We start from the raw sequence: 14,028 nt of genomic DNA, 5'->3' as shown, positions 1-14,028 counted from the left end.
CTTCAGTTGCTTCCCTCCGCGTTTGTTACGGAAGCGGCCAGCTGACGGCCAGCTGAAGGCCAGCTGACGGTCAGCTGACGGCCCACGCGACTATTATGTACCGCAAACGATTGTTTGTCAGTTTTCGGCGTGAAACGTCCGCTTGCATGACGACGCGAGTGGGACCTTCGTCTCAAATCACTGCAGTGACAAGCGAGAACGGACAATCGATTAGATATCCCAAAGATATTTTACGCGCGGTCACGTGGATATCGAAGTGATACATCGATTCGCAAAACCATTATATTCGAGCAAAAAACGTGCACACAAAGTCACATACGGCCTATATTAACGAGAAAAATGTTTACTTAGAAAGAGATGATCGGACGTTAATTTAGGATAACGTTATCGCGATCAGGCAGAGAGCGGCATGGGGAGCGCCAATCGTTCAACCCACCCTATACCTCCCTATATAGCAAGGTGTCCAAAGGACACGACTTTGCAATCGGTTTTGTAAGTCGCGCGACATGCAGTTCAACTCCTTTATAGTCTCACTTAATTACCTCTCGTCATATTTGCTCCGAATGCGAGCGAGGAAAAGAGAGCAGTAGCAACCAAGACGGCCGTCACGAGGAGTGCCATACTGTGATCCGCTTCGTCTGGCTTTCTTTGGGCGTGTGGCGAACGATCGAGCCTACTGTATTCGCTAGGCCCTATAGTATGCGTTAGATAAATAAAGCTAAAGCTGTAAAAACACATTCACTTGCAAAATTGCCGCGGGCCATGCAGCCGCTGATCCGGCTTCATCCGCGTTTGTTTTTCATGATGGAAGCGATCGGCTTGGCGCCTTGTTTGTCGGTTTTCTGCCCAAGAGCATGAGTTCCCGCCTTCAGTTTGCACGCATAAAATGTCCGCTTGATGACCTTCTGCCGTCTCAAATCACTGCAGTGACAAGCGGCCGGGAACGAAGGTGAGCCGACAATCAACGGCGTTTCGGCGACCATCAATTACATATCCCCAAAGAAATTTTACGCGGTCACGTGGAAGCGATACATACGCAAAACGATTTTATTCGAATAAGAAAACGTGCTTACAGAGTCACGTACGGCCTACTGTAACGAGAAAAAATGTTTACCTAGCTAGATTCATTTTCAATGCGTCCCGTTTGCTTCGTCATCGCGTCTTTCGATCGTCCGACTTTTTGCCCTAGAAGAAAAAAGAGATTAGCTACTGTCGATCAATCCGTATACGTACCTTTTGGTTGCGTCCGTATTCGCGTTACCCAGGCTACACCGCGAGGAGGTTCGGACGCGTTGTAGCCCAGGGAAGTCTTCGCAAAGCGATGACCCCCTTCCAAAAAATGTCGGGCGAGTTGCGGGTCCTCGGCCACTCCGATCAGTACCCACCTGGATGAGAATCGGCCCCTAATACCGAAACCCCGGTGCGCTGGTACCAAAGCCTTCGGTATGTCTTCCTGAGAAGAACCGGGCCTTGTGGAGTGGAGAGAGGCTGACCACTGCTTGTAGGAGTCAACAATGAAGACAGTGCAATGGAGGAATCGAAGGCTCCTGGGCCGGATCATCCTCCGTCTAATCGTGCCATCGGGTGAGATAAGTGCCGGCAACCAGGCCATGGTTGAACACCCCCTCTAAGCCGTGCTCACTCGTGCCTAACGTGAGCCGTGCTTATTGGCAACAATAAGACTTTGGCGATCGTTAAATCCCAGTGCGTAAACCGAGGCATAAGCCCCCCATCGCCCTGCCTAGGGGCTCCGGCACGGAATTACCCGTGGGCCACGCTGAGTTCCAACTATCCTCACTTGCCTTCTGTCGAATCTCCCGAGCCAGTCCATCTCAAGGATGAGACGCAGATTGCTCCACGCCGCACCCACCCTCAGCCGCAACTGAAGGAAATCGGTGCGCTCGTCGCTATTTTGAAGAGCGCGCCCCGCCCATTCACCCAGCGCTCTCATTGGTCCGCTGTGTCACGTGGTGTGACGTACAGTGCTCTCATTGGTTTGACCGAATAGGTGCGAATTCTAAACCGGTTCGAAAACAGGTTTGACCGGCGGCAAGACTAGAAATTATGACGCAACATCGAAAATGGCGGAAGATGGAAACACGACGCAACGAACGCTCTTCTCTTCGAACCGCAGACTACGGTAGCTTTCGAAGATCATTGTCGATCGCGAGAGAATCGAAAGGATTTCGCGTACGGGGCATTTTACGGGACAAAAAGACGATGGCGACTCCGCAATCTCCTTCTCAGTCTCGCAAAGGGCCTATGCACAATCAAGGCGGCCCGATGTGGAAGCGTCCAGACGGTACGACCCTACTGCATGCATAGAAGGACGCGAAGGGGCCCCCCTCGAACGTTCGACGCCGAAATACACGCGACTCGCTCCCCGAAACACTACATACACGCGGATCGTCTGTTACTGGCGAAGATGAGATTGTTATTCAAGGAGACGTTTGCGGAGATATTGTAGACTATCTTCTAGAGAAATTTCCAGAAGTAAGTCCCTTTTTCTGACGAAAAAATACCGCGTTTTAATTCTCGTTCGATTTATTAAAGGTCGATGAAGATACTTTAATTGAAAAGGGCGACGCTAAATAGAAAATGAAATAAATAGGTGTGCGTAGTGCGTACGGGGCTTTGGTGAACGCGTGACGTAGCAGTAGTTCTCTTTCTTCTCTACACTGTATCCTCTCTCGCAAGAGGTCTATGCGCGATCGAGGCGGCGCCCGACGTGGAAGAGGGAACGTTTTGACGGTATGGCTTTTGTTTTTGCGTTGCGAGGGGGTCTCCTTTCCGCCCGCGGGGCGTACAGTACACAAGCGAAGAATTCCATACTGTGCACACGTGATCAAATGCAAATATTCCATTAAGCAACAGCAGCAGCAGCAGGACGACAAGACAGAACATGCAAGACGTGCAGACAAGTGAGCATCAACCATTCAAAAAAATGTCATTTCGCTGATTTGAGCGGATGGAAGCTCACTCGCCTAAAACATGAGTATAGAAAAAGAATTTATTCCCCTAATGATCCCGTCATTACCAATCACTTGTACTTCAGCGAGACTGAGATAGTTCTTTCCGAGGAGGTGAACGCGAACGTATCTGACCTCATGGACTACTATCTGTTGGAATGTATATATTTCTGTATTCGTGCCACCAGCGAAATATTTCGTCCCCAGCGTCGCTCCGGCCGAGTTTCGCAGCGTGACGTTGAAATTGGCGAGACGTTCCATGCAGCAGTCGACGCGATTAAAAACGCGAACTGAGTGGACAGTACGCGAGCCTTGGAGATCGACCTGCCACCACGCTTGATCATCGTTGTTCGTGTGCGTGACGGAGCACCACGGATAGAAGACGCCTTCCGTGTTACCGTCGACAGCCTTAGAAGCGGTTGGGGAGCAGGCGTGAGCTACAGTCGAGCTTTGAGTAGCAGGTTTGTTTCGGGCTAAGTCTCTTTCCGTAGCGAATTGATTTACTCCTATAAAAAATACCTACGTGATGCCGAGTCCTGACTCTTCTTACCGTAAACGTCTACTTCAGCGAGACTGAGATAGTTTGTTCCGCGAAGCTGAACTCGAACGTAGCGTGCTCCTTTCAGTGAGGGACGCACTGAGTAGGCCATCATCTCTCTGCCACCCACACGTTCGTAAAAGCTTTTCAAGACCTTGTGGGATTGATCCTTCACTATGACGTCGAAGTTGGAGAGACGGTCCATGCAGCAGTCGATGCGATTGAAAACAACGACTGAAAAGACGACTGAATTGGCCTTCAAGTCGACTTCCCACCACGCTGAGGCATCGTTGTTCGTGTGAGTGACTGAGCACCACGGATGGAAGACGCCTTCGTTGTTTCCGTCCGTCGCTTTTGAAGCGGTGGGCTTGCACGTGTGAGACAAGGTAGAGCTCTGCGTTGCTGTTCCATAAACTGCCAAATCTGTGTAATATGCCCGAGAGTCTCTCAGAATTTTGTAGTCTAAAAGAACACCGTGATTGTTGACTGATAATAAAGCGCCGAGTTTTAGTTTTAGGCCACAGAGTCCTGAGTCGACTACGTAGGCGGGGTAAAGTAATTATCATAATTAGTACACTCTCTCAGGGCCTGCTTCCGCCCCCCCCCGATGAACCCGAATTGGCAGAACCAGCCGGTCGCCATCTTCAGTGTCAGGATCTATCCGTACGGTCGGTCGTTAAACCAAAGAGCACATTAAATTATAAATTGAAGTTGCGATTTGTTACAGTGCCTCTACTTAGAAGCTTGGAGAAAATGAGCATTGCTTTGAATTGTCTCCATAGCCGAGACAGTTTCAGAGTCCTTTCGCCTTACCTCTCGTGAAATTTGCTCCGAAAGCAAGCGAAGAAAAGAGAGCCAAGACGGCCGTCACGAGGAGGAATGCCATAGTAAGATCCGCTTCGTCTGGCTTTCTATGGGCGTGTGGGGCAAGCGAGCCTATCGGCTGGACCTTTATAATTCGTACGTTGTCAACCATTGGTCTACCGCGTTTATTAGATGAACTAGATAAATAAAGCTAGACCTGCTCACACTCACGTGCAAACATCGTGGTTGAGGAGCGCGTGTCGCAGGCTGGCCGCTTCTGCACATAAAGCGCCCGCGGGCGTTTTAATCCGGCTTCATTTGCCCACCGCGTTTATTTTTTTAGTTGAACAAAGCCGAATCCGTACACCAGCACGCGTTCGTTTGCGGGCGACGATCGATCAAAGACGTGGATGCGATAAACACGCGATTCGCAAAGCCATTTTAAATACGTATAGAAAAGGAGTCTACCGACTGTTACTATTGAGACCTGTTATTGGCTCGCTCGGTTCGAAAAACCACGTGATCCTCTCGCCAACGCGCGAGGGTCTGGAGTATCGAGGCTACTTTTGCGCATGCGCTACTTTTGAGCCGAACCGCTCGTCGCTCTCGCTGCTTATCGCTGCTTATCGCTGCTTATGAGGTACGTAACACGACAAGCGGAATACTGAACGACGTCGAAACCAGCGGCCGACTCCGAGTTAGGCTCGTATCCAGCCTGTCTCGCAACGTCTGCCGAATCATGACATAATGATCACATGCCAAGAGCAGGGCATGACGTCATAGCGTCAGACCAAGGCTCTCCCCGGAGTGGGGCGCTAACTCGCGTCACTACGGGGAGAGCCTGGCACGCGAGGCTAGCAAACTCTAAAACACGGCGGGTCGGCGCAAATTGGGGGTAGCGTTAGTAGTGGGGCTAAACTATTGCGTTTTCATGTAGATCTGGAAACAGATTTGATTCTGCTACTTTCTGTGAGTGAAAATGTCACTGCTATTTGGTATCTACGATAGCAATCTTAAACGTGGTTTATTATTCGATATTGTACTTTTCAAACAGACGGAATCCCGAGCGTTAGCATACAAGACTCAATTTCTGAAGATGGGATTGTCATTTGTACTGCAAAGTGCAGAGGCTGGACGCCGTCTTTCAAGTGGCTGCTAAATGACAGAGCTGGAGTCTGACGATGAGATGTACGAACTGATCAATCATGCGGCAGGAACAGTTTCAAGCACATTGATCGTAAAGGATCCTAAAAATTGCCCTGGTCAATACCAATGCCAAGTCACGTTCAAAATGAACTACAACGGAGAGGAAACGACCTTGTGTACCCAATCCGAACCAGCAATCTTAAAAAAAAGACGTCCGGTAAGAAAAACAAATGTCATATGCTGCATAGCTCTCATTCAATCTGCTTTTAGTTGATGAATTAGCAGCTGGGATGGAGTCGGTGAGTGTGTGTGAGGGGTTGGGAAACGCGTATGAATTTTTTGTTGCTTGCTTTTCTGCTTTTTACAGGTCTCTGTTCAGAGCGCGTCAACAAACGCCATGTGAAAGGATGCGATGTTGTGTACAACAAGTTTTCGAATTATGACCAATATCCAAAATGGCGGAAGATCGAAACACGACGCAACGAACACGTAAAGCTCCCATCCGGCTTCACTTATTATGTTTCATGGGGGGGGGGGGGGGGGGTCATCTATATTGCGTACGGTGCACACGTGATCAAATGCAAATATTCCATTAAGCAACAGCAGCAGCAGCAAGACAACAAGCCAGAACATCCAAGACGTGCAGACAAGCGAGCATCAAACATTCAGAAAATGTCATTTCGTCGATTCGAGCGGATGGAAGCTCACGTTCCTAAAAACACGAATATAGAAAAAGAATTTATTCCCCTAATGATCCCGTCACATTACCAATCACTTGAACTTCAGCGAGACTGAGATAGTTCTGTCCGAGGAGTTGAACGCAAACGTATCTGACGTCATGGACTGTTTGCTGGAATTTATATATTTCAGTAGGTGTGCCACCAGAGAAATGTTTCGTCGCCTTCGTCGCTCCGGTCGAGTCTCGCAGCGTGACGTTGAAATTGGCGAGACGTTCCATGCAACAGTCGACGCGATTGAACACGTGCACACGGTTGACAGTATGTGAGCCTTGGAGATCGACCTGCCACCACGCTTGGTGGTCGTTATTCGTGTGACTGACCGAGCACCAATGGAAGGAACCCTCCGCGTTACCGTCGACGGCCTTAGAAGCGGTTGGCGAGCATGAGTAATAGTAGGTCGAGCTTTGAAGTGCAGGTTGGTTTCGGGCTAAGTTTCTTTGGGTGGCAACGTCGTTTGTTCCTAAAAATAATAATTTAAATAATACAAGTTGAGTTAGTTAAGTGATAAGAGCCTTTACCGTAAACGTCTACTTCAGCGAGACTGAGATAGTTTTTTCTGCGAAGCTGAACTCGAACGTAGTAGACTCCAGTACGTGTGGGACGCACTGGAAAAGACATGATTTCTCTGCCACCACGACCTTCGTAATAGCTTCTCAAGACTTTGTGCAATTGATCTTTCAGTAGGACGTTGAAGTTGGAGAGACGGTTCATGCAGCAGTCGACGCGATTGAAAAGAACGACTGAAACGACGCTTGAACTTACCTTCAAGTCGACTTCCCACCACGCTGCGGCATCCTGGTTCGTGTGAGTGACTGAGCACCACCGGAAGACGCCTTCGCTGTTTCCGTCAATCGCTTTTGAAGCGTTGGGCTTGCACGAGTGAGAAAAGGTAGAGCTCTGCGTTGCTGTTCCATAAGCTGACAAATCAGCGTATTGTGTCATCGAGTCTCTCAGAATTATGTAATCTAGAAAAACATCGTGGATATGTTGACTGTCGAGTTTTAGTTTCCTCTAAGGTGTCGCCAGGGCAATACTATCATACTATCACTATCCTCTAATAGTTCTATCCTACGGAGGATATAGATGACGAGACACGAGTTCGTCATCACAATTACTATTCTATTATTTTTGCATCCTCTCAGGGTCGGCCTCCAACGTCAGGATCTGTCCGTACAGTACTGTAGCTCACGTAACGATTCCTTAGAGTGCCTTCGTTTTTTTTAGTTACTATTTAGGTTTGGAGAAAATTGCTTTGAATTGTTTCAATAGGCGAGACAGTTCACTAGTCGTCCCTTTGCCTGTGCCTTACCTCTCGTCATATTTGCACGGATACTAGTATCCGTGATATTTGCTCCGAATGCGAGCGAGGAAAAGAGAGCAGTAGCAACCAAGACGGCCGTCACGAGGAGTGCCATACTGAGATCCGCTTCGTCTGGCTTTCTTAGGGCGTGTGGCGAACGAGCCTATTCGCTGGGCCCTATAGCATGCGTTAGATAAATAAAGCTCAAGGCGTAAAAACACATTCATATGCAAAGTCGCGGTTGAGAAGCGTGGGCCAGCCGCTGATCAGGCTTCATCCGCGTTTGTTTTTCATGATGGAAGCGATCGACCGGCCGTCGCCTTGTTTGTCGGTTTTCTGCCCAAGAGCATGCGTTCCGGCCTTCAGTTTGCATACATACGCAAAACGATTTTATTCGAGTAAAAAACGTTCATACAAAGTCACCTACGGCCTATTCTAACGAGAAAAAATGTTTACCTCACTATATTTATTTTCAATGCGTCCCGTTCGCTTCGTCATCGCGTCTTTCGATCGTCCGACTTTTTGCCTAGAAGAAAAAAGAGATTAGCTACTGTCGATCAATCCCTATACGTACCTTTTGGTTGCATCCGTATTCGCGTTACCCAGGCTACACCGCGGGGAGGTTCGGACGCGTCGTAGCCCAGAACCAGTCGGTCGCCATCTGGTGTCAGGATCTGTCCGTAGTACGGTCGTTCAACCATAGATATTACATCTATGGCTCAACAGGTGCCGAAAGAGCACGTTAAATTGAAGTTGCGATTTGTTACAGTGCCTCTACTTAGAAGCTTGGAGAAAATGCGCATTGCTTTGAATTGTTTCAATAGCCGAGACAGTTTCAGAGTCCTTTCGCCTTACCTCTCGTGAAATTTGCTCCGAAAGCAAGTGAAGAAAAGAGAGCCAAGACGGCCGTCAAGAGGAGGAATGCCATAGTAAGATCCGCTTCGTCTGGCTTCCTACGGGCGTGTGGGCAAACGAGCCTATCGGCTGGACCTTTATAATTCGTATGTTGTCAACCATTGGTCTACGGCGTTTACTAGATTGAGGAGCGCGGGTCGCAGGTCGGCCGCTTCTGCGTAAAGCGCCCGCGGGCCGCGGGCGCTTTACGCAGAAGCGGCCGGTGCCGGGCGTACTAATCCGGCTTTATTTGCCCACCGCGTTTATTTTTGTAACTAAACAAAGCCGAATCTGTACACCAGAACGCACGCGTTCCTTTGCAAAGACTGATAAAACGACGCTAATGAGACCATCTGCCGCCTCAAATCGACGAGACAGTTCGCTAGTTCCTTTGCCTGTGCCTTACCTCTCGTCATATTTGCTCCGAATGCGAGCGAGGAAAAGAGAACAGTAGCAACCAAGACGGCCGTCTAGAGGAGTGTCATACTGAGGTCCGCTTCGTTTGGCTTTCTTTGGGCGACGCGAGCCATGTAAGTAATTCGAGCTAAAGCTGTAAAGACACGTTCACGTGCAAACATCGTGGGGGTTGAGAAGCGCGGGTCAGCCCCTGATCCGGCTTCGCCCTCCGCGTTTGTTATGGAAGCGACCAGCTGACGGCCAGGCTAGCTGACGGCCCACGCGACTATTATGTACCGCAAACGATTGTTTGTCAGTTTTCGGCGGGAAACGTCCGCTTGCATGACGACGCGAATGGGTCCTTCTGCCGTCTCAAATCACTGCAGTGACAAGCGAGAACGGACAATCAATTAGATATCCCAAAGATATTTTACGCGCGGTCACGTGGATATCGAAGTGATACATCGATTCGCAAAACCATTTTATTCGAGCAAAAAACGTGCATACAAAGTCACATACGGCCTATACTAACGAGAAAAATGTTTACTTTTTTTTCTTTCGTCCGAGTTCTTGCCTAGAAAGAAAGAGATTAGCTACTGTCGATCAAACCGTGTACGTACCTTTTGGTTGCGTCCGTATTCGCGTTACCCAGGCTACACCGCGAGGAGGTTCGGACGCGTCGTAGCCCAGGTGATCGAGTCTTCGCAAAGCGAAGACCCCCTTCCAAAAAATGTCGGGCGAGTTGCGGGTCCTCGGACACTCCATTCAGTACCCACCTGGATGAGGATCGGCCCCTAATACCGAAACCCCGGTGCGCTGGTACCAAAGCCTTCGGTATGCATGTCTTCCTGAGAAGAACCGGGCCTTGTGGAGTGGAGAGAGGCTGACCGCTGTTTGTAGGAGTCAACAATGAAGACAGTGCAATGGAGGAATCGAAGGCTCCTGGGCCGGATCATCCTCCGTCTAATCGTGCCATCGGGTGAGATAAGTGCCGGCAACCAGGCCGCTTGCGACACCCCCTCTAAGCCGTGCTCACTCGTGCCTAACGTGAGCCGTGCTTATTGGCAACAATAAGACTTTGGCGATCGTTAAATCCCAGTGCGTAAACCGAGGCATAAGCCCCCCATCGCCCTGCCTAGGGGCTCCGGCACGGAATTACCCGTGGGCCACGCTGAGTTCCAACTATCCTCACTTGCCTTCTGTCGAATCTCCCGAGCCAGTCCATCTCAAGGATGAGACGCAGATTGCTCCACGCCGCACCCACCCTCAGCCGCAACTGAAGGAAATCGGTGTGCTCGTCGCTATTTTGAAGAGCGCGCCCCGCCCATTCACCGAGCGCTCTCATTGGTCCGCTGTCACGTGATGTGACGTAGAGAGAGCTCATTGGTTTGACCGAATAGGTGCGAATTCTAAACCGGTTCGAAAACAGGTTTGACCGGCGGCCAGACCAGAAATTATGACGCAATATCCAAAATGGCGGAAGATCAAAACACGACGCAACGAACGCTCTTCTCTTCGAACAGCAGACTAGCTACAAACCTTTCGAAGATCATTGTCGATCGCGAGAGAATCGAATCGATTTCGCGTACGGGGCATCATTTACGGGACATCAGGAAAAAAGACGATGGCGACCATGGCGACTCCCCTCTCAGTCTCGCAAAAGGCCTATGCACAATCAAGGCAGCCCGATGTGGAAGCGTCCAGACGGTACGACCCTACTGCATGCATAGAAGAACGCGAAGGGGGCCCCCTCGAACCTTCGAACGCCGAAATACACGCGACTCGCCCTCCGAAACACTACATACACGCAAATCGTCTGTTACTGGCGAATATGAGATTGGTATTCAAGGAGACGTTTGCGGAGATATTGTAGACTATCTTCTAGAGAAATTTCCAGAAGTAAGTCCCTTTTTCTGACGAAAAAATACCGCGTTTTAATTCTCGTTCGATTTATTAAAGATCGATGAAGATACTATAATTGAAAAGGGCGACGCTAGATAGAAAATGAAATAAATAGGTGTGCGTAGTGCGTACGGGGCTTTGGTGAACGCGTGACGTAGCAGGAGTTGCCTTTCTTCTCTATCCTCTCTCGCAAGAGGTCTATGCGCGATCGAGGCGGCGCCCGACGTGGAAGAGGAAACGTTTTTACGGTATGGCTTTCTCTTTTTGCGTATAGTACGATGCGAGGGGGTCCCCGAAGAAGTTCCATACTGTGCACACGTGATCAAATGCAAACATTCCATTAAGCAACAGCAGCAGCAGCAGGACGACAAGCGAGAACATCGAAGACGTGCAGACAAGCGAGCATCAAACATTCAGAAAATGTCATTTCACTGATTCGAGCGGATGGGAAGCTCACTCGCCTAAAGCATCAGTATAGAAAAAGAATTTATTCCCCTAATGATCCCGTCATTACCAATCACTTGAACTTCAGCGAGACTCAGATAGTTCTGTCCGAGGAGGTGAACGCGAACGTATCTGACGTCATTGACTCTTATTTGATCGAATGCATATATTTCTGTATTCGTGCCACCAGCGAAATATTTCGTCCCCAGCGTCGCTCCGGCCAAGTTTCGCAGCGTGACGTTGAAATTGGCGAGACGTTCCATGCAGCAGTCGACGCGATTAAAAACGCGAACTGAGTGGACAGTACGCGAGCCTTGGAGATCGACCTGCCACCACGCTTGCTGGTCGTTGTTCGTGTGCGTGACGGAGCACCACGGAGAGAAGACGCCTTCCGTGTTACCGTCGACCGCCTTAGAAGCGGTTGGTGAGCACTTGTTACTATACGTCGAGCTTTGAGTAGCAGGTCGGTTTCCGGCTAAGTCTCTTTCCGTAGCGAATTGATTTATTCCTATAAAAAATACCTACGTGATGCCGAGTCCTGACTCTTCTTACCGTAAACGTCTACTTCAGCGAGACTGAGATAGTTTGTTCCGCGAAGCTGAACTCGAACGTAGCGTGCTCCTTTCAGTGAGGGACGCACTGAGTAGGCCATCATCTCTCTGCCACCCACACGTTCGTAAAAGCTTTTCAAGACCTTGTGGGATTGATCCTTCACTATGACGTCGAAGTTGGAGAGACGGTCCATGCAGCAGTCGATGCGATTGAAAAGAACGACTGAAAAGACGACTGAATTGGCCTTCAAGTCGACTTCCCACCACGCTGAGGCATCGTTGTTCGTGTGAGTGACTGAGCACCACGGATGGAAGACGCCTTCGTTGTTTCCGTCCGTCGCTTTTGAAGCGGTGGGCTTGCACGTGTGAGACAAGGTAGAGCTCTGCGTTGCTGTTCCATAAACTGCCAAATCTGTGTAATATGCCACAGAGTCTCTCACAATTTTGTAGTCTAAAAGAACACCGTGATTGTTGACTGATAATAAAGCGCCGAGATTTAGTTTCAGTCTATGAGTGGGAATGCTACTCTGCATGAGGCGGGGTAAAGTAAGTTACTTACCATACATAATTGGTACTGTCCCCCCCCCCCCCCCCCTCCTCCCCGAGATAAGATAATGAACCCAAATGATAATGAACCCAAATTGGCAGAACCGGCCGGTCGCCATCTGTAGTGTCAGGATCTGTCGTTCAACCATGCGTATATCTATGGCTCAACAGGTGCCGAAAGAGCACGTTAATTAAATCGAAGTTTCGATTTGTTACTGTGCCTCTACTTAGACGCTTGGAGAAAAGGCGGATTGCCTTGGATTGTTTCAATAGCCGAGACAGTTTCAGAGTCCTTTCGCCTTACCTCTCGTGAAATTTGCTCCGAAAGCAAGCGAAGAAAAGAGAGCCAAGACGGCCGTCACGAGGAGGAATGCCATAGTAAGATCCGCTTCGTCTGACTTTCTATGGGCGTGTGGGCAAACGAGCCTATCGGCTGGACCTTTATAATTCGTATGTTGTCAACCATTGGTCTACCGCGTCCATTAGATGAACTAGATAAATAAAGCTAGAGCTGCTAACACTAACACTCACGTGCAAACATTGTGGTGGAGGAGCGCGTGTCGCAGGCCGGCCGCACATAAACAGCCCGCGGGCGCGTACTAATCCGGCTTCATTTGCCCTCCCGCGTTTATTTTTTATTTGAACAAAGCCGAATCCGTACACACGCACGCGTTCCTTTGCAAACACTGATAAAACGACGCCAATGAGAACATCTCCTCAAACAAATTAGGTTAGCTGGCAACGAATGTATTTCGGGCGACGATCGATCACAAAGACGTGGATGCGGTAAACAAAAGATTCGCAAAGCCATTTTATTCCAGTGAAAAACGTGCATTCGAAGTCACCTATACGGCCTATTCTAACGAGAAAAATGTTTACCTAGCTAGATGCGTCCCGCTCTCTTCGTCATCGCGTTTATTTTTTAGTTGAACAAAGCCGAATCCGTATACACAAGCACGCGTTCCTTTGCGGGCGACGATCGATCAGATATCCCCAAGACGTGGATGCGATAAACACGCGATTCGCAAAGCCATTTTATTTGAGCAAAAAACGTGCATGCACCTACAGCCTATTCTAACGAGAAAAAATGTTCACCTAGCTAGATTTATTTTCAATGCGTCCCGCTCTCTTCGTCATCGCGTCTTTCGATCGTCCGACTTTTTGCCTAGAAGAAAAAAGAGATTAGCTACTGTCGATCAATCCGTGTACGTACCTTTTGGTTGCGTCCGTATTCGCGTTACCCAGGCTACACCGCGGGGAGGTTCGGACGCGTCGTAGCCCAGGGAAGTCTTCGCAAAGCGATGACCCCCTTCCAAAAAATGTCGGGCGAGTTGCGGGTCCTCGGCCACTCCATTCAGTACCCACCTGGATGAGGATCGGCCCCTAATACCGAAACCCCGGTGCGCTGGTACCAAAGCCTTCGGTATGTCTTCCTGAGAAGAACCGGGCCTTGTGGAGTGGAGAGAGGCTGACTTCTGTTTGTAGGAGTCAACAATGAAGACAGTGCAATGGAGGAATCGAAGGCTCCTGGACCGGGTCATCCTCCGTCTAATCGTGCCATCGGGTGAGATAAGTGCCGGCAACCAGGCCATGGTTGAACACCCCCTCTAAGCCGTGCTCACTCGTGCCTAACGTGAGCCGTGCTTATTGGCAACAATAAGACTTTGGCGATCGTTAAATCCCAGTGCGTAAACCGAGGCATAAGCCCCCCATCGCCCTGCCTAGGGGCTCCGGCACGGAATTACCCGTGGGCCACGCTGAGTTCCAACTATCCTCACTTGCCTTCTGTCGAATCTCC

The 14,028-nt window shown here is 49.6% G+C and overlaps 3 protein-coding genes and 2 long non-coding RNA genes across 6 annotated transcripts; 2 read left to right on the top strand and 3 right to left on the bottom strand.

The window, feature by feature from the left end:
- Positions 1-2,842: 2,842 nt before the first annotated feature.
- LOC136187845 (uncharacterized) lies at positions 2,843-7,636 on the bottom strand. Its single transcript, XM_065975562.1, has 5 exons — positions 7,507-7,636; positions 6,716-7,162; positions 6,226-6,657; positions 6,147-6,169; positions 2,843-2,961 (listed from the first exon to the last, which is right to left on the bottom strand). Exons 1-4 carry the CDS (start codon positions 7,610-7,612, stop codon positions 6,162-6,164), a joined length of 993 nt encoding a protein of 330 aa, XP_065831634.1. The 5' UTR covers positions 7,613-7,636; the 3' UTR covers positions 2,843-2,961; positions 6,147-6,161.
- On the bottom strand, positions 2,911-3,727 carry LOC136187846 (fucolectin-like). The gene is made up of 3 exons (XM_065975563.1): positions 3,520-3,727; positions 3,038-3,475; positions 2,911-2,984 (listed from the first exon to the last, which is right to left on the bottom strand). Exons 1-3 carry the CDS (start codon positions 3,710-3,712, stop codon positions 2,977-2,979), a joined length of 639 nt encoding a protein of 212 aa, XP_065831635.1. The 5' UTR covers positions 3,713-3,727; the 3' UTR covers positions 2,911-2,976.
- LOC136187080 (uncharacterized) lies at positions 4,919-5,978 on the top strand. The gene is made up of 5 exons (XR_010669834.1): positions 4,919-4,951; positions 5,249-5,306; positions 5,366-5,674; positions 5,728-5,756; positions 5,825-5,978. It is a non-coding gene; the product is annotated as an uncharacterized lncRNA (long non-coding RNA).
- Positions 7,637-10,405: 2,769 nt separating the features above from the next.
- Positions 10,406-12,189, top strand: LOC136187693 (uncharacterized). Of its 2 annotated transcripts, XR_010669953.1 has the most exons (3): positions 10,406-10,494; positions 10,637-10,686; positions 10,747-12,189. It is a non-coding gene; the product is annotated as an uncharacterized lncRNA (long non-coding RNA). The 2 variants fall into 2 exon arrangements; XR_010669952.1 differs by lacking the exon at positions 10,406-10,494 and having other exon boundaries at positions 10,501-10,686.
- On the bottom strand, positions 10,993-12,631 carry LOC136187692 (uncharacterized). Its single transcript, XM_065975350.1, has 4 exons — positions 12,535-12,631; positions 11,686-12,135; positions 11,204-11,641; positions 10,993-11,150 (listed from the first exon to the last, which is right to left on the bottom strand). Exons 1-4 carry the CDS (start codon positions 12,605-12,607, stop codon positions 11,143-11,145), a joined length of 969 nt encoding a protein of 322 aa, XP_065831422.1. The 5' UTR covers positions 12,608-12,631; the 3' UTR covers positions 10,993-11,142.
- Positions 12,632-14,028: the final 1,397 nt, after the last annotated feature.

Source organism: Oscarella lobularis, chromosome 5, assembly GCF_947507565.1.
Source record: "Oscarella lobularis chromosome 5, ooOscLobu1.1, whole genome shotgun sequence".
Classification (NCBI taxonomy): domain Eukaryota; kingdom Metazoa; phylum Porifera; class Homoscleromorpha; order Homosclerophorida; family Oscarellidae; genus Oscarella; species Oscarella lobularis.
The sequence above is the reverse complement of the archived record's forward strand: the minus strand, read 5'-3'. Positions and strand labels throughout refer to the sequence as shown.